Here is a 26,747-nt window from a genome sequence, read left to right as displayed (position 1 = left end):
TAAATTACAAACATTAATAAAGTAACAAATTAATAATAAAAAAAAAACGCTTTTAAACTTTTTGTTTGATGTGCAATATAGTTACTAAGTTCTACACTGTATCCCGTTTGATCTAAGATGTCACAGTGATTGATATCCCAGGTCTCAGTGGACTCGGGACAGTTCGAGACATTTTTTTCCCAAGGACATGCCGAGGAAGCACCGTGTCCTAATCGTGTTTGCCCTCATGTTTCATTTCCTAAATCTGCCGGTGTCCGTTTACACACACACACACACACACACACCCCAGATGTTTTGAGGCTCTGGCTGGCCCTGGAGAGCCGGAGCGCGTTTGGAGATGGCGCTGTGCGCAGAGTGCAGGCTGCGAGCGCAGACCGAAAGTTGGCTCTGAACAAGCGCGCGCACACACTTACACACACACACACACACCTCGAACACGGAGTGGAGTTTCTGCTTGGATTGATTACACTGCAACATGCACACACACATACACACACAGAGGATTTGTGTGTGTGTGTGTGTGAGAGAGAGAGAGTGTGAGTGTGTGAGTAAAGATGTGTGTGTGTGTGTGATGTAAAGGAGAGAACTTTGCTGAAGTTTTTTTTTTTTTTTTTTTTGCCGGATGTTTTCCCCGAGCGGAGAATGAACGAGGAGGGCGAGAAGGACGCGCAGACACCGCGCAAGCACCGACTCATGTCCGCCGCGCTCGCGTCCGCCGCCGGTCCGGGTCGCGTGCCGAACGGCGTCTCGCTCGTGCACTGCTTCATCTGCGGCAGCGGAGTGACGCCGGGGAAGGAGCTGGAGCTGCGGGTGAAGTACCGGCACGGGAGCGCGCCTTTCTTCCCGTTCCTGCAGGGCCAGGAGCCGGCACCGGGCGCCGCGGAGATCGACGCCGACGGGAGCGCGCGGGTGTGCGCGGTGTGCCGGTGCTTCCTGTGCGAGCAGTGGAACGCGTTCGAGCGCAGCCGCACGCCGCTCGACAAGCGCGTGTACTGGCTGAAGAGACCGCATCAGTGCGACGCGCGGCGCGCGCCCCGGGACTGGAACCCCGCCGCGGACACCCGGCCGTCGGTCAGCGGCCACGACTCGGACTTCTCGTCGTTCTCGGATAACGACCCAGACTCGGACGCCGGAGAACACAGAGTGGATGTAGAGGAGAAGGTACGTAAGGACGGCGGCGGCGGGATGAAGCACAGCTCCGATGCGCAGAGGGCCGCCGAGAGCGCGCGCCCGCCTGTCATGATGAGCAATCACGCGTCCCGGTTCCAGGGGAACCTTCCAGGTCAGAGCCCTCCTGCTGACGACGCGCCCACCTGGAGCTCCAGGCTGCAGGAGCTCCTCTTCAGCCCCGGCGCGCGAGCCAGAGGATCCGGGCTGTGCGACTCATCTGACGGCGATGAGATTAACGTCACGAGCGACGAGGACGAGAGGAAAAGTCAGGGGAAGCAAGTGGGATTCCAGACTCAGGACAGGCACGTGTGTTACATCTGCGGCTGCGCGCTTGTTCCGGGCGTCCGCTTTGAAGTGTGTGTACAGAAGCAGGAGAGAGCTGCCACTGAGCCTTTCTTCCCCTTCCTGTGGCTGCACACGCCTCCGCCCGGCGCTCTGCCGATAAGCCCAGGGGGCCGCACGCTGGTCTGCGCCAGCTGCCATGCCTCACTCATGCAGCAGTGGCAGGGCTTCGAGTTGGCGGACGTACCTGTCCTGCAGCGCCTTTACGTGGTGCCAGTTAACCTAGGTGCCAGGACGACGTCGCCCGATATGGACAGCGGCAGGGTTTTCCCTAAAAAAAATCGCCCCCTAACTTCCAAACATCCTCCTGGGGAGGCCTGCTATTTATGCGGGCAGGACTGCGCCCAAGACGTCAGGGTGGCACATTCCCGTGCGGGGGTAGGCAAAGCCCGCGGTGCCATGTACTTTCCCTTCATCGGCCTGCTTCCGTGCCCACCGAACGCCCAAAGCATGCGGGATGGCCGAGTGCATTGCTGCGCCACCTGTTACACCATCTTAGAGGACATCTGGATGGCATACCGTCTCTGCCTCAGCGAGGAGCTTATTACCTCGGTCAGCACCTTCCTCGGGAGATACCACCAGACCAGTACGGCAGGAGGAGTCTCGAGCAGCTTCGTCAGAGCGCAGGAGAGCGTTCCTGCTTCGCGTCACCACACCTCCGTGTGTTACCTGTGCGGGGCGGAGCTCTCTGCAGGCACAGAGTATCAGCTTCACGTCAATCCTCCTGGGAGATGCGGAGAAAAAGAGCCCTTCTTCCCTTTCCTCACCGTGCACACGCCGGCGCCGCGTGCCCGCCCGGCGGATGCCACCGGCCTGGTGACCGCTTGTTGCCTGTGCTATCATGACCTGCTGGCTCAGTGGGCGCAGCACGAGGCTGCTGGATCAGGGCCCTCCAGCAGCCCCTGGTCACGTCAATACAACTGCGAGTCTTTCGTCTGCTTTTTCTGCAGGCAGGAGAAGAGAAGGGCGCTGGGGCTGAGGGCGGTCAATGTCGCTCGGCTGCCCGTCTTCCTCTACGCCCCGCGGGTCAGCCACACTCTTGTGGTGGATGATGGGAAACAGCTCACAATAGGATCGTGTGTGGAATGTAAATCCATGGTGCTGGCTGGACAGAACATGCAGCAGGACGGCATGGACCGTGGAAGACCAGCAGGGACGAAGCAGAAGGTAGGAATACGTGGATGCTCTATCGAATCCGTTTGCCTTTGGCTTGAGTGTTTTATGAGAGTCTAAAAATTGGTGCAGTTTATCCGCTGATGAAAATATAGCCTAGGTTTGAAATTTGTGTGTTAAAACCTGTGTGAACATTGATGGCACATCCTTGTATTTTCCATCTGTGGAGAAAACTCGCAAGAGCCAGGCGGTCAGGCGGAGATAAAGCTCGCGTTTGAGAAATAAATAAACATTTGTAAACGGGCAGCTTTCCTCCAAAATGCAGCCCTGACAGCCAAAACAAGCTTTGTTTGATTTCTGCGGGGGAGGAAACAGAGAGTGTTTTCATAGAGGAATCCAGGTAAGAAATCCTAATGAAGCAGGGATTCACAGTTCATATAAGACAGACAGTGTGTGTATATGGGAGGAAGTTGTGTGCTGTGAAAGATGAGCCTGTTTTGTTGTTTACTCACTCCCTGATCCGATAAGCTTTCCACTCGGATGCCCTGGAGCTCGGTGACACGGATGCTCATCTCGCCCGAACAAGGGGACAGCTGGAAGTATGATGAAACGAAACGCGAAGTCAGGGTCAGACAGATTCCTATTTTTTATTTATTTTTTTGCAGAAAAAAAAAGAAACGACGTAAGGGATACTAGGAATAAGAGAGGTTGAAATAATCAGGGGTAATCTGTGTGTTTCTGTTCCAAGCTATTATCTAAACAGCAACTGTCCAGCTGTTTGGCCGACCGGTTAATTTCTGCTCTCTCTGGAAGCGCTTGATTAAGCTATTCTGGAGGTTGACACTAATGGATGAGAGAAGAAGAGCTGGAGAGAGTTGAAATGTCTTTTGCAGAGGTGTTTAGTTTGGAGCTAAGAACAGTTAGATTGATTATATGGAAAGGTAAAAACGTATGCGAAAAGTCTTTGGAAACACAGTGTTAATGCTTTAAAAAAATAAAAATCATTACAGGCAAAGAGAAGGAAAGAAAGGCATAATGTTGCTCCCAGCTGTGCGATAGAAAGCACTTTACTCCCACTAACCCTCTCACGTTCCTACTCGGATCCAAACGCAGCCATCTGAACGCGTGGAGTCGAGCCAGAAGCTTTTTCGTGGGGTGTGATTGTGGGAATGAGGTTTTCCTGGACGGTAAGGTGTTCCTTCTCAGAGCCAAGTCATGATCTCATAGCTAATGTTGGTGGAGAGGAGGAGAGAGGGATGGAAAGGGGGTGGTAATGGCTCCCTTGGTGCGAGGAAACAGGTGCTGTGTCCTCTAGTGACATGCGATCTGTGTTTAAGTGCTGATATCACTGAGTGTCAGGGTCAAGACAGAAGTTCTTTTATGCATCTTTTCTCTTCTCATCTCCTCGTTTTTCACATTTCAGCCTGTTTCTAATCAGGTGTTCAATTCAAAATTTTCTGCTTTGCTTTAGTTTATGCACCTTCCTTACCTTTCTTGTCTTTGGCACAATGAATAAGTAAAGTGTGAATTGGGTGTCGGTTCAGTGGTTACATCCAAATTAGCCGGTGTAATGGGAGACGCGCTGGACTCTGGTGCGAGTCTAATGCTTTATATATAGATTTTTACACACGAGGATGAACTTGTTGGTGCCCTTCCATTAAAGAAAAAAAAACCTGCAATGGTCATGTAAAGAATTTGGAAATGTGATTTAACAAAATAATAATAACACGAAAAAAACTGGCCTAGACAGAAATAATTGGACTCTCCACTTAATATTTCGTTGTACAACTTTGTCACTGCGATTTCTACAGCGCTTAACGAGACTGCTGCACCTGCATGCCAACAGGTAGTTTGGCCCACTCCTTCTGAGTAAACTGCTTCAGCTGTTTCAGGTTTGAAGCGTGCCTTCCCCAGACTGCATGTTTCAGCTCTTTCAACAGATGCTCCATAAGATTTAGATCAGCACTCATAAAAGGCCTCTATTACACATAATACTCTTGTGTTTTGGTCTTTGGTGTTTTTACCCGGTGTGTTTTGGATCATCATCATGACCGAGACAGAGCTTTCTGACACTGGGTGTTATGTCTCGACTAGGATGCTTCGATAGTCTTGAGATTTAATTGGAGGCTGCACAGATTAAACTCATCCTGTAGGAGATGCAGTAAAGCAGCCCCAGAACATAACCGAGCCTCCTCCATGTTTCACAGCACGTAGGTACAGTTATCTTTTCTTTGTTGGAATTAGTAGGTACCAGTTTGCTTGTCCAGGACAGTTTCATTAGGGTTTTTATTTATTTATTCTGTTGAATAAAGGCGACAGGGTTTGGGTTCGATTCTTTCCAAGTTCGCACGTGCTTGGTAGGACTCTGGTTTCCTCCAACAGTCCAAATACATGCGGATCATGCTAATTGGAGATCCCAAATTGCCCGTATTGTGTGAATTAGTGATGGGTCCTTGATAAATGATTAGTTTTCTTTTTGAACGAGTCTTTAATGATGAAGAAAAATGAGTGATTCGTTCATTTTCTACTGGGCGCGCACGCGCAAAGCATCGCAAAACCTCTGTAGGTTATGTACAGGAAACGGAAATAAGGTAGTTACCGCTCGAGTCCTTTAGTCCAAATCAGTCGTTCTTTTGTCACGTGACTCCCATAGACACTATGCGGTGCAATAGATTCAAAAGAACGAACGACTCAGACTAGAAGATATAAGAGGTGAGCTACTCATTCTGTTTATTATAATATGTCCTTAGCTGCATTATAATATTTTCATTACTGGAACTACAGCCAAAATGTGTGTATGTAGACGTATTGGAGGTCTGTTTATTGAAAATGTAACATTTTGTTTTATTTTTGTTCAAAAGAACGAAATGAACTAAACGACTCAACAAAAAAAAAGATTCGTTCGTTTGATGAACGAGATTCAAAACTAAAATGATCCAAACTTCCCATCACTTCACCAAACACGCCAATTCCACACACTCACACGCACCCAAGGTGGGAATCGAGCCCCAGACCCTGGAGGTGTGAGGCACAGTGTTAACAGTTGTAAGTTATTTCACTGATCGTTTTTTTCATGAGAGTTTTTATTATAACACAGTGTTCCTCCCATAAAGGCTGCCACATAAACAGAAAAGTAAAACACTTTATAAAAACACTTTATAGTCAGTGTTTGGAGGGGTTAAGTGTATTTCGGGACAGTGAATGCCATTAAATGTAATTTGTACAGTATTCTGTATTCTGTTAGTTGATGGTAATCTGTAGTGAAAAGCATTTTGAAAGAAACCCACGCGAGAGCCTTTACTGTCGCTGCTGGTGTGTGGAGTGAAGGGCTGGAGAAGAACCCTCGCAGTTACAATCCTGCTGGGTCAAATCCATCATGCTAGCTTCAGTCATGCTTTCTGGGTCATGTTCATGTAGTGCTGTTCATTAAACAGGTACTGCACATCTGTGTGTGTTTTATGGAAAGAAAAGCACCTAGGTAGTGCATTCCTCGAAAAACTTAGAGGAGAGATGAACTCTTCAGGGATAAGCGAATTATACATGCTCTTAGACTTGCACTGAAGTATCCTCAGGAGTGCAATCGAGCATGTGTGTGTGTGTGTGTGTGTGTGTGTGTGTGCGTAATTTTCGACCAGATGGATGATAAGAGGATGGCGTCAGGAATTTGTTTGAATGTGAACATTTTTTACTTTGTAGTTCTCTCTCTCTCTCTCTCGCTCTCTCTCACTCACTGTGTGTGTGTGCGTGTGTGTGTGTGTGTGTTCTGTAACAAGAGTCGTCCCTTTGAATACACATTCTGCACTGGATGAGGTATTTGGAATGGCAACAAAACCAACCATGCAGGCATTTTTTTTTATTATTTCACTTTAGTGACAATAACATACTAAGACATGCTTCCCAGCAGACGCTGTCACACGGAGACCTTCTAGCCTGTGGTTGTCTTAAATTCCGTACGTAATATAATACAACCTGGTGCGGTGTTTGTGACCTTTCTCTCATTAATGTCGCACGAACAGACCCATTCCAGGAAATACTACATTTCCCATGAGGACCTGTTGAGGGCCACATAGCCCGAGTCAGAACCAGGGGTCAAACCTGGAGCAGGACTCCGCCAATAACCACAGTTGACTGTTTACTTAGTGTGTGTGTGTGTGTGTGTTCCTGATGCTGATTCTGTACTAAACTTGTCTGATAAAACTATTTATCCATTTATAAATGGACTAATACTGACATGAATCACTTTCCGATCACATGTAATTGACAGCCGTTAAACATTGATACACTTCACCAAACCACACCGCGGTTATAATTCTGTACAAAATAAATCACATCTTTCTCCAAACTGGGGTTTTTTTGTCATGGAAAGGCCAACCATTACATCTGAATGAAGTGCCATGCCAAATCTGTCAAAGAAATGATATATCAGGAGCACATCAAATCAGCAGAACTATAAACTAAGGTGGCACGGTGGCGTGATAGTGGTTGGCACTGTGGCCTTGTACCTCCAGGGTCGAGAGTATGAATCCTGCCTCTGGGTGTGTGTATATGTATATTGAATGTTCTCCCCATGCTTGGTGGGTTTCCTCCAGGATAAGCGCTAAGTAAGTTTATTATAAACAAAGTTTAATAAGCGTCTTCTTCAAGAGAAGTCAGACATAAGTCTCTAGCGAATCGATGCTATTCTGTATAGTGTTACTGCAGATCAATCGACATTTCTCTAAAGTCTCTACAGAACCTGTATCTCTAAAGCGAAACTTTTTATAGAGTCAAAATGAAATTCTGTATAAATCTATTTCTAAACGGAGTCTATTCTTTTTAAAATATGGTGAGGGTTTTCCAATTTGAGATGCAGCTTGTGACATCGAAAGCAGAAGAGAAACAGATCCGTGCACTAACATTGCATATACTTGAGATATAGTTTAAATCTAGTGAATGCTGATTTTTAAGCCTCTAGAAGTACGTAAGATACACAGGAGAGTGTGTAAACAATGGTTGGCGCTGTTCTGAACACGAGAGAAGAAGTCTTGCGTCAAGAATGGACTAATCTCTGGAAAGGGCTGGGATTCCCTACAGAAACATGCTGGCATGCTGATGACTGAGTCTTTTACATGTGAAACCAAGTGACCCTAACGTTAAGCTAGACGTATACGTCTGTATTTTGGATGTAAATCAGAAGTGGGTGTGGCCTAAAGACAAAGCTGTTGCTGTTACTCAACCTCAGATACTTTCTCTAACGATGCTAAAATTTTAACCTAATCCAGCTGTGATGTTTGTTTGTACCTCTAGTAGTGCAGTATTTGCTATTAATTTATTTAATCCTTTAACGTTTTGCTAGAGCACACTTCGAGTCACTACTGGATATCTTTTTGAAAAAAATGTGTTGAACTTAACCTGATTGAGCCGACTCTACCACTCGGTTGAGGTCACTGTGTATTTAAATCGTATGCCCTTTCAATTGATTCGTGGCATTCAAAAAGGAAAAACGTGATTTAAAATTGTAGCATTTTATGTTACCTTTCTGACTTACTTTTATTTCTTGGTGTTTATAAGTGTTTTAAGAGTTTTACCATAAAGTGACATCTCAACCGTTTGGAAGAGGCCTATAGTATATTGAGGTCTGTAAAAAGAGGGGAAAGTGATTGTCGTTATTATCATTAATAATATTGTTTTGATTTACATCATCATGTCAATATTATGATATTATTATTATCATTGTTATAAAAATTGTTGTTTGTTTGTTGCTCTTTTTATTACGGAGGACAATTAAGGGGTTAATAAATGAACTAGTAAGAAACACGACCCTGACCAGGCAGTTACTAATAATGAATGAATCGATGATTGCGTCACGCAGCTGTATGAATGAAGTCTCTGTTTGTTCCGTCAGCATCACATCTAACGTACTGATTCACTCCTGCGTGAAGTACGGACTGTACGAACCCTTCTGGCAAGCGTCCTCAAACTCATGATCTCATAACGAACGAATCTTTATCTCCATTTAAAACACACTCTCTGTTCATCCCTAATGGATATGAATAAAAGCTGACTTTATCCTTTTTTGATTTAGCACCGGCTGTTTTGTCAAGGGGATAACAGAGCGAGCGTTTCTATATATAGACGACTAAGAGACTGCGTAACGGTTGCCAAATATATCGACTATTCACTGATGTTGAGTCTGTCTTTTTCCCGAGCTTTCTTTGAGCGCGCTCAGTGAGCCTGCGGTAACTGAGTACTGTAGGAGGATGTTAGCATTGGCACGGCGTGGCACTCTGTAGCTGTGGTTTTAAATATGCTGATTTTGTGTTAATGTGTTGATGTGAGTGAAAAAGATTTGATGCATACCAGGAGAGAATGAATGGCCTACACCTTATCCAACAGCGAACAGCTCTGTGAACTCACACCGCTGGAACAATATAGCACTGTTTATGTTTAAACCACCGCGTTGTTAAATTCTTGGATTTCCTTGAGCAGTAGAAAGTACATTATGCATACATTAAGCCTAATAAACAGATTTTAAAAAACAGTAAAGTGGATTTTTTTTATTGTTTTACAATTTCATTTAGAAGAGAGAACTTCGAAAGAGAAGAGCGAGAGGTTGGTGATGAGCGAACAACTGTTTTAACGTAACGTGATCGCTCTGGTCAGGATATGGTTTTACACTATGGGATGCTAAGAGTACCTTAGATTTATCACATCACCTTGCCATTGATTATTTTCCTTTAAGAACACAACATGAAGATTGTATTGTCTATTATAACCGTTAAGCCATAAAAAAAAAGACATCATGTTGTTTAAATGTGTTTTCTGGAAATGGTAGTGGGTTCCATTGGATAAGCGTTGTAATTTTTAAAAGTGAAAATGACTTTGATGAAGTGCAACCCAACATAACAAATGCAATCTCAAAACAACGGAAAATACTGTTTATTAGGAGCATTAACGCTGATTAAAACCATTCTCTTAACATCTGGAAACATCCCCTAAGTTTCTCAGAGGGTTCTCATCTGTGAAGATTTCTTTTAGAAAGCGTATATTGAGCTGGGGCCCCCAAGTGGTGCAGCGGTAACGAGCTCGCCTATCTTCCGGTGATCATGAGTTTAAATCCCAGGTGATATTGTATCCTCCTGCAGCCAGGAGCCTAGAGAGGGCTGATTGGCCGAGCTCTCGCTCCGATAGCAAGCTAATCTCTAAATGTGTGTACGATGCTCCTGATGATGTCATTTTTGTGGCATTTTAATTGTCATGTCGGTAAAGTTTTTTGCGGCATCATTTGATCCAAATAATTATTTCAAAACTTTCTAAATCAACTCAACATTAACAGCGTCCCGACGGCTGTAACGTTGCCAAATTAACAATATAATATCAATGTTATGACTCCTAAAGATTCTATAATAAAGTACAGTACCCTCTCTATGTACTGTATGAAAATATGTTCTTCCATGTTTAATCGAGGAAGGTAGATCACATGTCCGGCGAACATTATCACGTGCGTTCAGCGTGTATCCCAGGATGTCGGGAAGCAATAACGATGGAAACAAAAGTAAAAAGAATTGAGAGAATGGATCGAGGTGAAATGATGGCAGACATTGCACGTTCAACCATCGGCATGATTTTAAACAAGTCTACTTTACTATACTGTGTACAGCCGATTGTGTTAGTATCCCAGACAATGTTTGTTGGACTTACAAACAAACAGGACTTACGAACGAGATCTCGGAACGGAACATTTATTTCAAATGTGAGATGCATCATGTTTTGCCATTATTTTAAAAAGTTAGGAGGAAGTTACAAATTCTAAGCAACACAATGTACACATTCCTTATAAGTCCTTTAATTTCATGAAACTATTCAAAAAGTTATTGACTTATTTTTAATTGTCTCTACTAATTTCATGACACCAAGACTGGAAATAAAATCTTCCTAAAAAAAAAAAAAAGATCAAATAAACTTCTCACAATTAGTCCTACTTTTAGGAAATGTTTTTTGGGGAAAAGGGAAACTGCTTAAAAAAGATGTTAGATGAAATTCTGGAGATATTCCTGGAGATCTATGTTGTTTACTCATGTCTTGGAGAAGAAGATAAATGAGTCAATGAGTGAGGTCAAAGGTCACACAGGTGAGAACTGTCCTCTCGACCCTCTGTGTGTTACTTTGTTAAGTGATCTGCAGCAGGGGTCATAGTTCCTTCTGAATGGTATGTGGTGCACCTTTCTACCACTAGCTTTTCAGGAATTCGTTACCGTTTGGTTCGCACGCAATCGGAACCCGGACGGATTTTAATTCTCGATCTTAAATTCCCAAAAGATATGTATATATTTTTTCATCTACAATTCGCGTGTTATCCTGGAAAGCTGAAAGCAATGAGAGAATACACCCTGAATAGGATGGCAACTTTTTAGGAAAAACACACACTTTGAGTCTTTCTGATCTTCTCATTATCATGCTCATCCGAAGTCATTGTCAAAGAGCCTGGCAGTTGCATGGTGGTCTTTCAGTCTGTGCATGAGTGAGAAAAAGAGACAGAGAGAGAGAGAGAGAGAGAGAGAGAGAAAGGCGCTGTGTGTAAGTTCCTGGAAGGTTTCAGCCTCTCTGTTGTTGTGTTCTGTTGAACTCAAGCCGAATTGCATAAATGAGGGGGTCCCGTGTGAACCCTGCTCCGTGCCACCCCGGCATTGTGTCCTGACCTGGGAGCGGCTCAAGGGGGTTTCGAGGGGAATTGGAGCACCTAGACGAGGCTTGCGCTCTTGGCACGAACCCTGCACTCCCAAACTGGGGCTCTGAGACTTGGCAGCTGAGCATTTAAACCCTCCGAGGACACCGTGCTGATTTCTCGAGCTGGCAGTGATCCGAGAACATCTTTTGCTTGCTTGCTTTCTCTCTTTCTTTCTGTCTCCTCTCTAATTCTCTGCTCAGCTTTGAAGACCATATCCAAAGAATACCAGAAATAAGAGAGGTTTGCTGTAGATGGTATTTAGGCCAGGCTGAACCCTCGCTCTCAGCTCCTTTTTAAAAACGTACCCAGTGGGAGCTAATAGAAGCAGTGCACAAGCAAAAAAAAAAAAAAAAAAAAAACGAAAAATAATCGTAGTCCTTTTATTCAGGAGACCTCCACTTGACCTTTTTCACCTTTGCCTGTCTCTGTTAGATCTGACTCCACTCCACTTCTCTTATCTCCTTTAAGCGCTGCAGCATCTGATAACCTAAGAGCCCGTGGTTTTACGTACTGCATTTCCTCCTGACTCGGACTGCTACAGTACGTCCCTGCATCAGCTGCACTTTTTAACGAGGCTTGGAAAACAGATGGGAAGTTCAGACAAGACAGTATTCTCTGCGAAGGGGAAAATTATGCAGTATTTTATTTATCCTTACGATTTTAGTGGAGCTATGATTCAGAAATACTTTGGTAACAAATATGCAAAAAAATTTAAAGTTAAGAAGGGGCAAATACTTTTAACAGCACTGTATGAATATGGCTAATGTCCTATTATTTATGCTCTTTGCCTTACAATGAGAAATATTGCATGCATTTCTTTTTTTTTTAATATCTTCACATGCTAAGATGTGTTCTTAAAACATATTTAATATGTGAAAAAATACATTTGACTTTTTTCTAATCTCTCCGTCCTGCAGAAATCCAGATGTGTAAGAAGCCAGTGTAACAAATGCAGCTGTAAAAGCAGCCTAAACATGTCGAAAACCCCACCGAAAGTGTGAACAGAAAAAACTATCGTGTATCAGAGCAGTAACAAAGCTAATAAGCGGCTGTCAAAATGTCTGCTAAGCGCTCGAGGTCGCCTCGGTCAGAATGAAGTCTTTCAAAGCAAAAAACAGGTTTTTAAAACGTCTTTTTTTACACTTTACCTGTACTATAGCTGACGAGCAAACAAAAGACAAATGCATTTCAGTTCAGAGGAACGTGTAGTTTTCTGAATGATAGTAAAAAAAAAAAAAGGAATGTGAATGTTTCGTTTTTTCGCAGGATGTCACATCCACACCTTCTACACTTATGGAACTGTGCTTTATTGCAGCTTTATGTTCGGGGTAAGCAGGTGTTAATCCCAACACACGCTCTGTCTCGTACATATGCAGAAACATAAACGTGTACCAGGGCAAAGAAAAGGCCTCGGGGTCGTGTCTGCCGTCTGTGGAGAGAGTTCAGCGCGAGGGGGAACAGCTGAAGAAATTCAGACAAGTGTTCCAGTTAGACACGGTCAGGTTCGGGGTCGAGGAAAAGCCTCAGCGCGTTATCTGATTGTCTGAGAGGGTCGTTACTCCGCAGTCTGAGGTCCGTCCGGGACTTGTATTAATCCCCCGTGTGTCTTTTTACTGAGAGAGGCCTTTTGTTTACAATGTGGCTGATTCGTTCTTAAATAAAAAAAACATTGAAATGTGGAATTGTGTAAAGCGTGTGTAAAAAAAAAAAACTAATGACATAATACCATTTATAATAATCTCATAACAGATGTTTTTGAAAAGATTTATAGACATGATCTGACCTTTTTATTGCATTTATTTCATTAAACACAGTTTAATTCAGACGGGTGAACAGTGGATTAGCACTGTCGCCATGCGGCTCCAGAGTGAGGGCTCGATCCAGCCTCGCGTCTGTAAGCGGTATAGAGAATAACGAAATAAACATAAGAAAGGAAAAAATCTCTGCCTTCGGTCTATTTTAAATTTTGGGTAAAAAAAAAAAAATGGAACAAGCCAATTAAACAAGCCAATCAACTTCCCCCCCCTATAGTGACATCATATAAGAAGAGCCCCTCCCTGTGCTCAGCTGTTCAGCTCTTCATAGTTCTGCACAGCTTTTAGGGAAGACTAGGTTAATCATTAGCAGGAAACAACTACCCGCTAATAGCTAAGCTAATCTTTTAAGTTGTGTTGTGACTTTTACATCGTTAAATTTTGAGGATGTCATTGGAAATTAATGATCTTATGTAGTTTTTCCCTTTAATCATGCAGCAGGGAAAAGCTTGGAAACAGATCAGAATTGTTTAAAAGGTCCCGAGCAATGGGAGTTTCCAGTCCCTGCGTTCTGATTGGATAGGAAAATGCACTTTCTCAAAGAGGCACACGGCGGCAGTTTATTTATACTGTAGCTTAAAAGCTACAAACACTGAAACGGTGTGTTTGTAAAAGGAGTGAAACAGCTGGAGGATTAACAGACACATATTGGAAATCTCTACGACATATAATAACTTGTTTAAAAGGAGTGTGACTTTTAAGTCTAATAATATAAGAGCTAAATATTAAATATATGGGTGTGTTCGAGTCAACCGGGACTTGTGATGAAATGAAGGTGATGAATGTAGGCATAAAACTGATTAAAACATTAACATAAAACTGGCATAAGACATTTACAGAAGCACAGTACGGTGACGAGAGTCTCAGAGAACCCTTGGCAGTTCTTTATCGAACCCTGGAGGCCCTCCTCTTTGAGAACTGTTGCCTCAAAACATCCGTATTTAGCGTGCACATGATGCACCTGAGCCATTGAACAGGGTCTGAAGTCTACACAGTGCACATCACGTTACGTACAACCAGATTAGGGTGAGTGACGGCTGGACGGCTGGTCCTGTTCAGCTGGCATGTTTGTGTTGGTTTCTGTGCATTAAAAAAATCATCAAGAATGATTTACAGATTACAACAAACTAAAGACTGCCAGTTTGTACGGGACGCTTCGTCGGTGCTCAGACTTGGAGACCACGGAGCGCTGACTCAGAGGGCAGCAGTGCCAGTCAGCTGAGCAGCCCGCAGGAATTTCCCAGCCCTCTGCATTTACTTTGCTAATTACATAGCTGTGTGCAAAGCAAAAAGAGCAAGCTACTGACCTCAGTGACTGCCAGCCAGATCGCCCACTGAGCTCCAGGACCACAGAGGAGCATGCTGTTCATACTGTACATGCAGGTTATGATGGATGATAGATGGACGAAAAAAAAAATAGGGATAGAAAGACAGAATTCAAGACATTACTGGAATAAATGTCTGGGTGCGAGGGGGGCATGATCTCTCTCTTGTTCCTTTTTGTATCATCATAGAGGCAGCGCGGTGGCGTAGTGGTTAGCACTGTGGTTAGCACTTCGCACCTCATGGGTTTGGGTTTAATTCCCGCCTTAGGGTCTGTCTGCCCTTGGTGGGTTTCCTCCGGGTACTCCTGTAGGTTTCCTCCCACAGTCCAAGGACATGCAGATTAGGCTAGTTGGCGTTCCAAATTGCTCCCTAAGTCTCCTGGGATAGGCTCGAGGCCCCCCGCGACCCCGTATCCCTAAGTCTCCTGGTATAGGCTTGAGGCCCCCACGACCCCGTATACAGTATAGTGAGTGAGAGTCATCCTAGGAAACTGGAGTGGTGTAATTTCAGTGAGAGTCGAATCATCCCTGTCCGTCTAGCCGACTTGTAAAATGTTTATAAACAATGTTGTTTAAACACGGAAAAAGCAAGTATAGACCATGGACGGCTTGAGAGGTTAATCTGTGGAAAGGTTAATCGCTTATCCCTGATTCAGACGGAAATAGAGAGTGATAGTCTTGTGTGTGTGTGTGTGTGTGATGTGGGGTGACAGGTGGGAGAGAGGTGCTGCCATTTGGAATAGTGTCATAGTGTATAATGACCTCCAGGTGTGTGTGTCAGAGAAATGGCAGTTCGATCTCACACACACACACAGAGACAGACACAGCTGGGCCACGGCACAGCTGCACAGAAAGTACTATTAATTGAATGTGTATGAGAGGGAAGCATAGTCCAGGTGTGTGTTTTTTCCCCCAGGATGGAATACGCATCCAAAGCTAGCCTGACTATGTGTGTGTGTGTGTATGTGTGTGTGTGGTAGCAGTATTAGAAGTAGCAATATAATTTATGCACAGGCAAGTGTAATAATAATATAATAGAATTATAATATATCTTATAATAATAATAATAATAATGAGTTACATTAATGTTGTTTGTCATTATTAAACAAGATTAACGAGTGTCAGAGGTTCAAAGTCTTGTGGGAGCAAAGACAGAATACACACACACACACACACACAGGGTTTTATAAACACTAAATAAACATCTCTTCACATTTAACATTGCAGTGGAGCTGAATGACAGAGCCTGAGTTTAGTAAGTTAGTTTGGCTAGTTAGTGTAACTAGTAAGAGATGACGAGTGTGTTCTGTTTAAATATCAGATGAGTACAGATGAGGAGGTGAGAGAGCCGGACAGACTTAACAGCTGCTGCATCATTCTGCTCAGAGTCAGTTGAAACGAATCAATGACTAAAGCGCCGCTGCATCACTTTGTTTAGAGCCTCATTGAAACGAATCGAACACTAAAGCGCCGCTGCAACACTCTGCTCAGAGTCGGTTAAAACTCTCATCACTCTCAGTATGTACTGTAGTTGAAGGCTGTTGTGGAGACTACTGGAAGTCTGAAAAACAAAAACTCTATTCAGAATTTTCCTCCAAAATAAAGTTTAATATTCAAGTTATTCCAAAACGGAATCCTTCAATTTGTAAATGAGTGCTTGTGTGACTATACTGTCTGTGTGGCCGTTATGACCTGCGTATGAGTGTGCGTTAGGAGACTGTGCTCTAATGGAGTGGAGAGCTCGGCGCCATGGACATTCCTGCAACGAGGGGGAAAGTTCGGCCAAAATAGCCCGGGCCAGGTGCTAATTTCGCCCTCAGCTTGCCAGGACCATTTGCACAGCAGATAGCTTTCTGCTCGCTGACGGTAGCGCATGCCGTACCGGAGTCTCTACCCGACCCCCTCCGCGCCGCGCCGCTCCGCTCCGCTCTCACAGCCACCTGGCCTCATGCTGGGGCAGCTGGCCGTCTCTTCTGGCGGCATGGACCCGAGTCGCCTCGTAACGTGTGGCCTTTATTTACCGCTGCTCACACGAGTCAAAAGCTGAGCCGGGGAATTACAAGAGGATTTATTGTTCAAAATCAGAGCAAAGTTGTGTGCAAAAGGTCACTAGGCAGGGGTTAATTTGGTTAGCATGGTGTCTGTAAGCGAGGCGGCAATAAGGATTAGCATGGTTGCGTTTGTCCTTGAAGAGAAAAGAGTTTTTTGTACAGAAGATATGAGCTGCTAAGCTAAGCCAAGCCAAAGCACAGTGCTATAGCTATGCAAGAAATGTCTCATGTTCTGAAGATTTAGATCAATCACACAAAATAAATATATAATTTGTTTTCTTTGACAAAAACAATAAATCAAGATAAAAACTGGTTAGCAAACAATTCAAATGTAGCACCTTGTATCTGTCTGATAGGTGTTAAAGTTCCCCCAGATACCAGTGGGATATTTATTTTAATCGAAAAACACACACACACACACACACACACACATTTCCTCTGTATTTTTGGGACTTTCCAGGTATTAGCATTAGCATTATTAACATTAACAACACCGGCTAGAATCAAGGCTAACTCCAGTTTCGCAGGGAGCAGCGCGCAGGTGAGTGTTTGTAGTGTGGACCGATGCCAAAGCAGGGATCATGCAGGCTTCAGAGCTTTAAAATAGTTTCCGACAGATTGGGCAGCGTGTTGACATCAGCGACATTCCTCGCGGACACGACTCCGCGAGGTTCCAGGGAAACATAATGAGACCGTGCTAATGGTTTAAAGGGATAGCCTAGCGTTTTATCAAACACATTCTGTATCTTCCTGATCTGTAGGAGTTGACTTGTTATCAGGGACAAGAACAAAAAAAATACCTAATGTCAAACACGCTACACCCCTTACAATCCATCTTTCCATAGTTTTACCAAAGCTATTTATGGGTTTTATGTAATTTTATAATTAAACATTATATTATAATATATATTCAAACATTTTAATTACATTACATTATAATTATATACATTCCTTATAATAAAGCACTACAATGTAATGTGTCATATTTAATGTTAATATACCAGGAGGACACGCTGTTATCTCAATACTTCGGTGCTGAACCGATTTTTATTGCGATTTTATGAGTATCATGATTTTATAAATATCCTGATTCGATATTACTATTTTTTTACAGACTTTTTTAACAATCCTAAGCAAACTTACCAATTAATCAAATAATTGATCTATATATATATATATATATATATATATATATATCAATTTGCTGTGATCACAAAAGCATGTTTTTGTAGATTTTTATGTAGATGGAGATTTTTTTTTAAAGAATAAGGGAAAAACTTATATATAGATGAATATATATATATATATATATATATATATATATATATATATATACCAGTTTATCTCAGGAGTGTTTCCCAGGCGACTTGATATGAGAGTGCCAATCCATCTCAAGGCACACACACACACACACACACACACAAACACTCATTTACACTTTTATTCACACACTGTGGGCATTTTGGGAATGCCACTTAGCCTAATTTACAGGTCTTAGGACAGTGGGAGGAAATCGAAGTACACGGGGGAAACCCACCAAACCCCACAGGGAGAACATGCTACCTCCATGCACACAGACCCCGAGGTGGGCATCAAACTCATAACCTCCATAAATGGCAACTCTTGAAATGTCACATAATTGAGGCATAATTAGAAACTCTGATAAAATAGTTGCATCTTTTAGACAGATTTAGAGTTTCGTTTATACTTCAGACATGATTCCATATGTATAAACGGTTCTCAACAGAATTTAACACACACTCTTAGAGTTCCTTTAGCAATTTTATAAAATTTTTATATATACTATGGATGCATGTGCATACAGTTCACTCAGACACTCACACTATGTGTAAATGTAATTAGTAATTTAGTGAAGTTTGTATCTCCTTCACTCTGTAGCACAATGAAAAAGGTCCCCCCGAGGTGAAGGGATCTCGCCCTTAAATCTACTAAATGTCCGAAATCACTATTAAATACGAGCGTCACTGGAGGCTCATGGAATAATTCATTCATGTCCAGTCTTTTAGCTTTCCCGTCCTCAAACCCTCACAGGCATGTTCTGTACAGGCTCTCAACAGCTCCTCTGTGTCCGAGTGCCTATAAAGCGATCATGTAGTTTTAATTGGTCTTTGCGGGTCACTGACTACACTCGAATGCAGCTGCCATGGTGTGTGGAACTGTGCGAGTGTGTGTGAGTGTGTGAGATGACTGATGGCTGGTCAGGGTCCACAGTAGGTCTCTGTACGTGATTTTTAAGGAAAGAACCGAGCCAGAGGCAGAGACAGAGAGCTCTCGGTGGGGTGTTTTATTTATTTTTTTCCTATGACACATACTGTAAGGCTGACAGTACCGCGTGCACAAGCAAAGGCGCCGGGTAGTGAGCGGATGAAAGCCGAAACCGCGTAACCACGAGTGTGTGCTCTCACACGGTGCTTGTGTGTGCTCCCAAGGCAACTTTTAGCACGTCCTTTTTTTGTCAAAGCAGCCTCTTCCAAAGCAAACACGATTATAGCCCGATTAAGCAGTCGTGCTCCAGATGCACATGATGGACCTATTCGTCGTTAAGATTGATATTGAATGTGATTTTTTTTTTTCTTTTCGCCTTAGCCCGTGAACTTTACCACATTTTGGCACATTACAACCACAAAAGTTATAATATTTTATTGTGATTTTACATGATAGACCAACACATAATTGTAAAGTGATGAATGCTTTTTACAATTTTTGACAAATAAAAATCTGTGCATTTGTATTCAGCCTCTTTTACTCTGGCACCCCTAACTAAAATCCAGTGGAACCTTCAAAAGTCACCCAATTAGTAAATAGATTCCACCTGTGTTTAATTGAATCTCAGTATAAATACAGCCTTTCTGTGAAGCACTCAGAGGTTTGTTTGAGAACATTAGAGGTTTGCTAGAGAACAAAACTTACACCGTGCATGGTGGTGGTAGCATCATGTTCTGGAGATGCTTTTCTTCAGCAGGGACAGGACAATCTTAGAAGAAAACCTGCTAGAGTCTGCAAAAGACTTGAGACTGGGACGGAGGTTCACCTTCCAGCAGGACAATGGCCGTAAACAAACAGCCAGAGCTACAAGGGAATGGTTTAGATCAAAGCATATTCATGTGTTAGAATGGTCCAAAGTTCAAAGTCTCGACCTGAATCCAATTGAGAACCTGGGGTGAGACTTGAAAATTGATCTTTACAGATGCTTTCCATCCAATCCGGAGTTATTTTGCTTAGAAGAACAGGCAAAAATATTACTCTCTAGATGTGCAAACCTGCTAGAGACATACCCCGAAAGGCTTGCAGCTGCAATTGCAACAAAAGATGGTTCTACGAAGTATTGATATTTATTTGTAAAGAAAATGATTTGTGTTGGTCTATCACAAATCCAAATAAAGTACATTAACGTTTGTGAGTGTAACGTGACAAAATGCTGAAAAGGTTTAAGGGTATGAATACTTTTGCAAGGCACTGTATAGCCTGAGCTGAAAGTTTTGAGATACACAGAATTTGTGATTTTTTTTTTGTTTGTTTTGCTTCAAACACAAAATAAAGAGCGGACAGTTATTAATATGCTGTAGTGTCTCACGCACACACACATTGTTATAGATACAGAGCACGCTTAGACGGCATTTCAGCTTGTATCAAAACATTGCGTTCCAGTAGTGGAGCCCGGTACTGTCGCTCTCTCTCTCTCTCCCTCTCTCCCTCTCTCTCTCTCACCCCCTCCTTCTCTCTGTCTCTCTCTGGGAAGGATTAGTGTGGCCACATGTTGGCCGGTGGAGGCCAGTGGTGGCTCCAGGCAGGCGCGCGGGCGGCGTTGCTCATGGTAACTCGATCGCTGGCGGCTCCGAGGCTGTTTGATTTATTCCCCAGGCCCAGCAGATGGCTGCAACAGGAGTTTGTTTAAGTTCGCTTCAGAGCCGGGCTGGCCGCCAGCACGGAGGAGGAGGAGGAGGAGGAGGAGGAGGTAGTGGTGGTGGTGGTGGAGGAGTGAGAAGCAATGCCAGAAAAATGTTCAGCGAATCCGGACGCCTCACTAGCGGCACTTCCAAAAAAGCCCCCTTCGCTTGCAAATACAGTACAGTACAGGTCCGAGCAGCAGCTGTCTTCCCTTTTCTGAGTTTCAACACACGGGTCCAGAATCATATTCAGGATTATAAATAAAAATTCTTAACCTATTGTGCTTTGGTTATGAATACTCATAAAAATGCATATGTGAGCCAAGATTCTTTAAATAGCTGGGATTTCACCATTGTTCTATTTGTCAGACACATTTAGACTGACAACAACTATTTTGTTAAGACACGCTAGATCGCATGCAGGTCCCGTTGCAACCCAGTTAAAATCTGCATATCAGACATGATTGGTTAGAAGTTACTTTGTTACATCATTACTTTAGCTTATGTGTAGCCCCGCCCCCTGAGTCAGTTTTCTTTTTCATCATTTGTTATAGTTTATTTCTTAACCATACTTTTTGAAGTGTATTTGTGTGTGTGTGTGTGTGTGTGTGTGTGTGTGTGTGTGTGTGAGAGAGAGAGAGAGAGATATCAAGAGCTTGAAGGCGAACATATTGCCACATTTAACACAACTATAGCACACAGTTTTGTGATTATTTCAGCCATGTGCGAATTCCTGCAGAGCGAGCCTGTGATTGGTCGGAGGATAAATGATTGAAAATAATGATTTATTTTTTTTTAAAGATGTACACAAAGAGAATGCATGTTGGGAAAACTGTTTTATATCATTTCATCTCATGTCATGTTAATGTACAGTACACATCTCTATATTGGAGATATATTGGTCAGAAGGTGTTGATTAATTTTCTATAATAGCAGTTCTGAGAGTAGCGCTGCCAGAAAATCGCAGGTTTATATGCATTAATGCGTCATGCTTCTTGTTACATTATCGTTTCCATAGCAACAACATAATGCAGAATTTACAAATAGGTACTTTTAAACTTTTATTTAACATTAGGGAAGGAGTCTCCATTTTCCGAACTTTGTAACTTGTGAAGAACTTGTGAAAAATTGTAAACTTTAGTATAAGGCCTGTTCAAGTCAAACCGGGACTTTTGATTATTCTATTTAATTTTATTTGTATAGCGCTTTTAGCAATTGTCATTGTCGCAAAGCAGCGTTATGCTGAAATGGCTGTTACAGTATGGGAGTAAAATCTCCCTTATTTCAACTCCTAGTTGATCTGCCTGCTTCACGTCTGAATGGCTGGCCTCCCGGGAACTCCCACAGGACGGCATTTTTTAAAAACGTTTGCACTATTTAAATGTTTTACGGCTGCTAAGAGTCTCATCACAGTACTGTGCTTGAAGTCTTCTGTAAATGGCAATCGCTTTTACGCCTTCATGCACCATAAATGCAATAAAAATGAACAAGAACACTTTTCTTTTGGCTCTCTTAAGGCTCCATGTCATACCTTAGTAGTGAGTACATACCGTAGTAAGTGTTAATAATGAAAATCACACTATACAACATATTCTATACCATTTCATTATTTGATAAAGTATATGATAAAGTCATCTATTAAAATAAAAACACAAAGTTACATCTTTATCTGAAATTAGCAGATGCTACTGTAGGACACCATGCTGTTTCCAAGAGCTGGTTCACTAGCAATCAAGAATATTATTTATTATTAGCTTGAAAAAAAAGCACCAGGATTCAAAAACTCATCTAGAAACACAGAAAGCTGCCTGACACTTGGAGCGCTAGTAACTAAGACAACTTATCTTATCTTAAAAACTTTTAAGCTAACGCTAGGCTGCGCTCTTACTCACGAGTTGCCTATAATGGACACGCTTAAAGAGTTAGTTTATTAATGAGTTTATGGTGTTCGGTTTGGACACCGATATCATGATGACATCATTGTTTTTGGCATTGTAAAATATTACGTAATATTTCCCTATAGCATAAATGTCCAGCCGCTGCTTAGCATCATTTAGCCACTGATGAGCCATAAGGATCTTCTACGTGTGGAGGTGTTGGTTTAGCTGGATAGCGCCCCCTGTCTTTGAGTGACAATGTCGTACCTTTTCAGGCATTAATAAAATTTGCTACATCACGTGTGATGTTTAAAATTACAGACAATTGTCCTAGCATGCTACAGATGTTCAGATTTGACATTTTGCCGTGCTGAGCGTTTACTAGACACTCGGTCCACAAGCAAGGGTTAACGATTGGCAGATTTTTATATTTCGAACCATCGCGAAAATGAGCTAGACAGGACACACTGCAGCGCTTCCTGTATGAGCGAGAGACTGAAAGGGGCCTGGTGACTCAGCAGATAGCTGCTGAGTGACAGATGATCCTGGCCTTGAGTTTGTCTCTGTGTACCACCACCACATCCCCCTTTAAACACCAGAGAGGGAGGATGAGGGATGTGGTAATTCAGAACAGATCCAGCGTGGAAGTACAGTACTGCTTTTTTTAAACGCTTTACAGAAGTGTTACTAACACAACCCAAATCTGTGACTACACCACGCTAAAGTAGAATAGTGTAGTGTAAAAGTGTGTGTGTGTATGTGTGTGTTTATCATGAGCCAACTGGAGCATGTTGATTAAATAGAAGTGGCTGAAAACGATTAAAGTTCTGAGTCACAACAGTGTGTTTCTGTTTTATTTAAGTTATGTGTAAAAGCGTCAAAAAGTTGTGAAAAGCAACTTCAACATTTTTTTTTTTTTTTTGCAGAAATACAGATATCCCGTGGACTGATCAGCTATAACATTATGTCCACCTCCTTAATATTGAATGCTGTAGGTCCCCTCTTTTGGCACCAGAACAGTGATGCACTGTGTGTTCTGACTGTGTTGGATGCCTTTCGGTATGAACTGACCACTGCAGAACAAGAACATCCCACAAGACCTGCAGTTTTGGAGATGCCCTGACCCAGTCCTCTAGCCATCACTATCTGGTCCTTCTCACAGTAGCTACAATTGGGTGGGATAGGAAATGGGCGGGACACAGTGAACCGTTTTTCCCCGAAGTTAATGTGTCGGAAGCAGGAAAAATGGGCAAGCATAAGGATTTGACAAGGGTCAGATTGTGATGGCTAGAGGACTGGCTCAGAGCGACTCCAAAACTGCAGCTCTTGTGGGATGTTCCAAGTCTGCGGTGGTCAGGACATACCGAAAGTGATCCAAGGGAGGAAAACCAGAGAACTGGAGAAAGAGTGGCTAAGGCTCACTGATGCACATGTGGAGTGAAGGCTGGCCCGTGTAGTCCGATCCAATAGAAGCGCTAGTGGAGAACAAATTGAGGAAAAGGATAACGCTGGTTGTGATAAAAAGGTGTTGGAACACACAGTGCATCACTGTAATGGTGGCAAAAGGGGACCTACTCAATATCAGGTGGGTGGTCATCTTCTTGTGGCTAAATGTTTACATAGAGAAAGACAGATATAACATAATATTATTTATTTATTTATTTATGTAAAAGTAAACGTCCACTAGAAGTCAAATATATTGTACACATTTAAGGAAAAAAAAAAATCACTCTCACTCACTCATCGTCTGTAGCACTTACTCTGTACAGGGTTGGGGTGGGCCTGAAGCCTGTCCCAGGGGATTCGTGACATGAGGTGGGGTACCCCCTGGATGAGGTGCCACTCCATCAAAAGGCACAAGTACACACACACGCTCACTTACACCCTATAGGCAATTTAGAGACTTCAGTTATTATGCATGTCTTTGGACTGTGGGAGGAAACCGGAGTACCCAGAGGAAACCCACCAAGCACTGGGGGACATGTAAACTCCACACACACCACCACAGACCCGACACTGGAGGTACAAGGCAACAGTGATAACCACTACACCATATATATTCCCCCACAGCATGAAAGACATTTTTTTATTATTGTTGTTTAAAAAAAGGCCACTGAGAAAAAAGATCAAAGATTAAAATATTGGAGTCGGAAAATCTCTTAAATCCAGAAATTTTAAGATTTTAATAATTTAATAATTAATCCTAGAATTGTAAAAATGTAATAATTAATATGATTTGTTTGTATTATAACTTTTCTAAAGAAAGTCCACAGAGTGACAGATACGACCTAGAAATAAAAGGTTTTGTTGTGCCAGAAATAATGACAATACATAAACTTAAATGTTTATTTATTTATTATTATTTTTTTTTTTTTATTTATGTACACACACCCAAGCTACATAAATCATAAAGAATCACATAACAACAGACATAAGTTATTATTATTATAATTATTATATCGTGTTTAATTATTTTTTTGTTTATTAAGACAAGCTTAATATAGAAATACATTTTGTTATGTTTTGTTATGATTGGTTGTCTTAAAAAATCCAGAAATGTTAAAATTATTATTATTATTATTAAAAAATTTTATTAATGCATTGCTTAAAAAAAATGAACAGAAAGTCAGACAGAAATTAGGCATGACGTGGTTTTATTTTGTTTAATTGTTTTTTTAAAAAACAGAAAGACTGAATTTATTTTGGAAAAACAAATTTCATAGAAAGACATAAGAAGACTTGCTTTCTCTCTCTCTCTCTCTGTCCCTCCCTCTTTCTCTCTCCTTATCTATCCACCTGTCTATTTGGCGCTTTTGTTGTTGATGATGTAAAAAAGGCAGCACTTTTGAGCGAGTGTGTGTTGATGATGAGCTCAGAGAAGGCCATACGGCAGCAAAAGCTGATTGATGTTATTTCTGTAGTTATGGAACGAGAGCGACGGCGACGAGGGAGGGAGGGAGCGAGGGAGGGAGGGAGGGAGCGAGGGAGCAGCGTGAAGGCACCGACATTTTTTTCCGGTGTCAGAGAATAAGAAGTGACATGCGGGAGGTCCAGGGGGAGCGAGGCGCCTTATCAAAGCAGTGAGCTGATTTATGAGTGATGAAGAGGTGAAGGGGGAACAGAAGGTGCACCGTTTCCTCCCGGGGCAGGTTGCGGTTGCTCGCTTTCAGACCCGTCGGACATGGTTCATATCCTGTGAGCTTGCTGAAAGAAAAAAAGAGCTACACATATTTATTACTTAAACATAGTCCTAAAGGGTGGTAGGGATTTAGATTTTGTTTAGTTACTTGTTCACGTTTTAGAGAGGAAAGTCCACCGAAAGACAATTATAACGATAAACACACTTAAATTTTTTAATGTCGTAAACAATCATTTATTAATTTAGTCATTCATTCTTGTAATTGCTATAGCACTTATCCTGTTCAGGGTCGCCGGAACCCGGAGAATCCCCGGAGTCTTTGGGCATGGGGCGGGGTACACCCTGGACAGGGTGCCAGTCTGTGCTAGACTCACACACTTACACTCATTCATACACCACGGCTCACTGATGCACATCGATTAACTATTAGCCTCCCTAGTGTATACTGTAGGTATGGATATACTGTAAGACCATAGATATATTTAGAAAATTTGTAACACGCGTTTAAGTGTAGAACGCAATCAGAGGGAGAAAAGGAGTAGAATGGCCTGAATCTGGATTTTAATTCTTCTTCAAGTGACGTACATCGACCAGCAGTTGTATCAATCGTGCTTTGGGGAGAGGATAATAATTGCCTCATTCATAAAAAAGTCCGCAGTCAGATTTCATATAAGAGATCCCAAACGATACAGCTGAACCGAGCCAGAACCCATAAAAGCAAAAAAAAAGAAAAAAGTGTCAGGGAGAAAAGTGCTGCTCCAGCGCTGCTTCAACGCTGTTGTCACTCTTGGCTTTGCGTTTCTGTAATTGCGATCAGACTTACGATGCGTCCTGGTTTAAACGCCGATGCTGCACTGATGGGTTTTGAAGGACTGTGGTCGTCTAATCATACAGCGCCGCTGAAACGACTGGCAGCGGCCGTGGAAACCGCTCATGGCTCAAGCAGACCTCTCTGACCAGCCTGGAGCCCACACTGGCCAGAATTACAGTCGTGAAAAATGCGAACCAAACCAAAAGCTTAGCCAGCGGCCGTAACCGAGCCACCCGTCTTGCCTCGCCTCGCCTCGCCAGCGGAACGCTCGCCATCAGCCTGCTTCCTGTTCTCAGATTTCTCAAGCTGTATTTTATATTTGTACACGTTACAGTTCACCCTCACCACAGTGTGTTTCCGTTTCATCAAAGGCTTTTTTTTGAGAGCACCATATGTGCGGCAAAAAAAAATGTTTTGCCCTAAGAATGATGTAATGAAACAAGTGTGACCATGTTTTTGTTTTTGTTTTCTCTTGGTGAATGAGATGCGA

The 26,747-nt window shown here is 42.7% G+C and overlaps 1 protein-coding gene across 4 annotated transcripts in view; it reads left to right on the top strand.

Annotated features, from left to right (window-relative positions):
- The first annotated feature begins 214 nt into the window (after nt 1-214).
- Nucleotides 215-26,747, top strand: part of gse1b (Gse1 coiled-coil protein b) — a 247,634-nt gene continuing 221,101 nt past the window's right edge. For 2 of the 4 annotated variants that reach the window (XM_053500513.1, XM_053500511.1), the window contains exon 1: nt 215-2,679. In XM_053500513.1, the coding sequence (XP_053356488.1) occupies nt 643-2,679 (2,037 nt within the window). In that variant the 5' untranslated portion in view covers nt 215-642. The remainder of the gene's footprint in view (nt 2,680-26,747) is intronic. The other 2 variants (XM_053500512.1, XM_053500510.1) reach the window with 1 other exon arrangement.

This window comes from Clarias gariepinus, chromosome 7, assembly GCF_024256425.1.
Source record: "Clarias gariepinus isolate MV-2021 ecotype Netherlands chromosome 7, CGAR_prim_01v2, whole genome shotgun sequence".
NCBI classification, from domain to species: domain Eukaryota; kingdom Metazoa; phylum Chordata; class Actinopteri; order Siluriformes; family Clariidae; genus Clarias; species Clarias gariepinus.
Note: the sequence above shows the minus strand (reverse complement) of the source record. Positions and strands in the feature narration are given on the sequence as shown.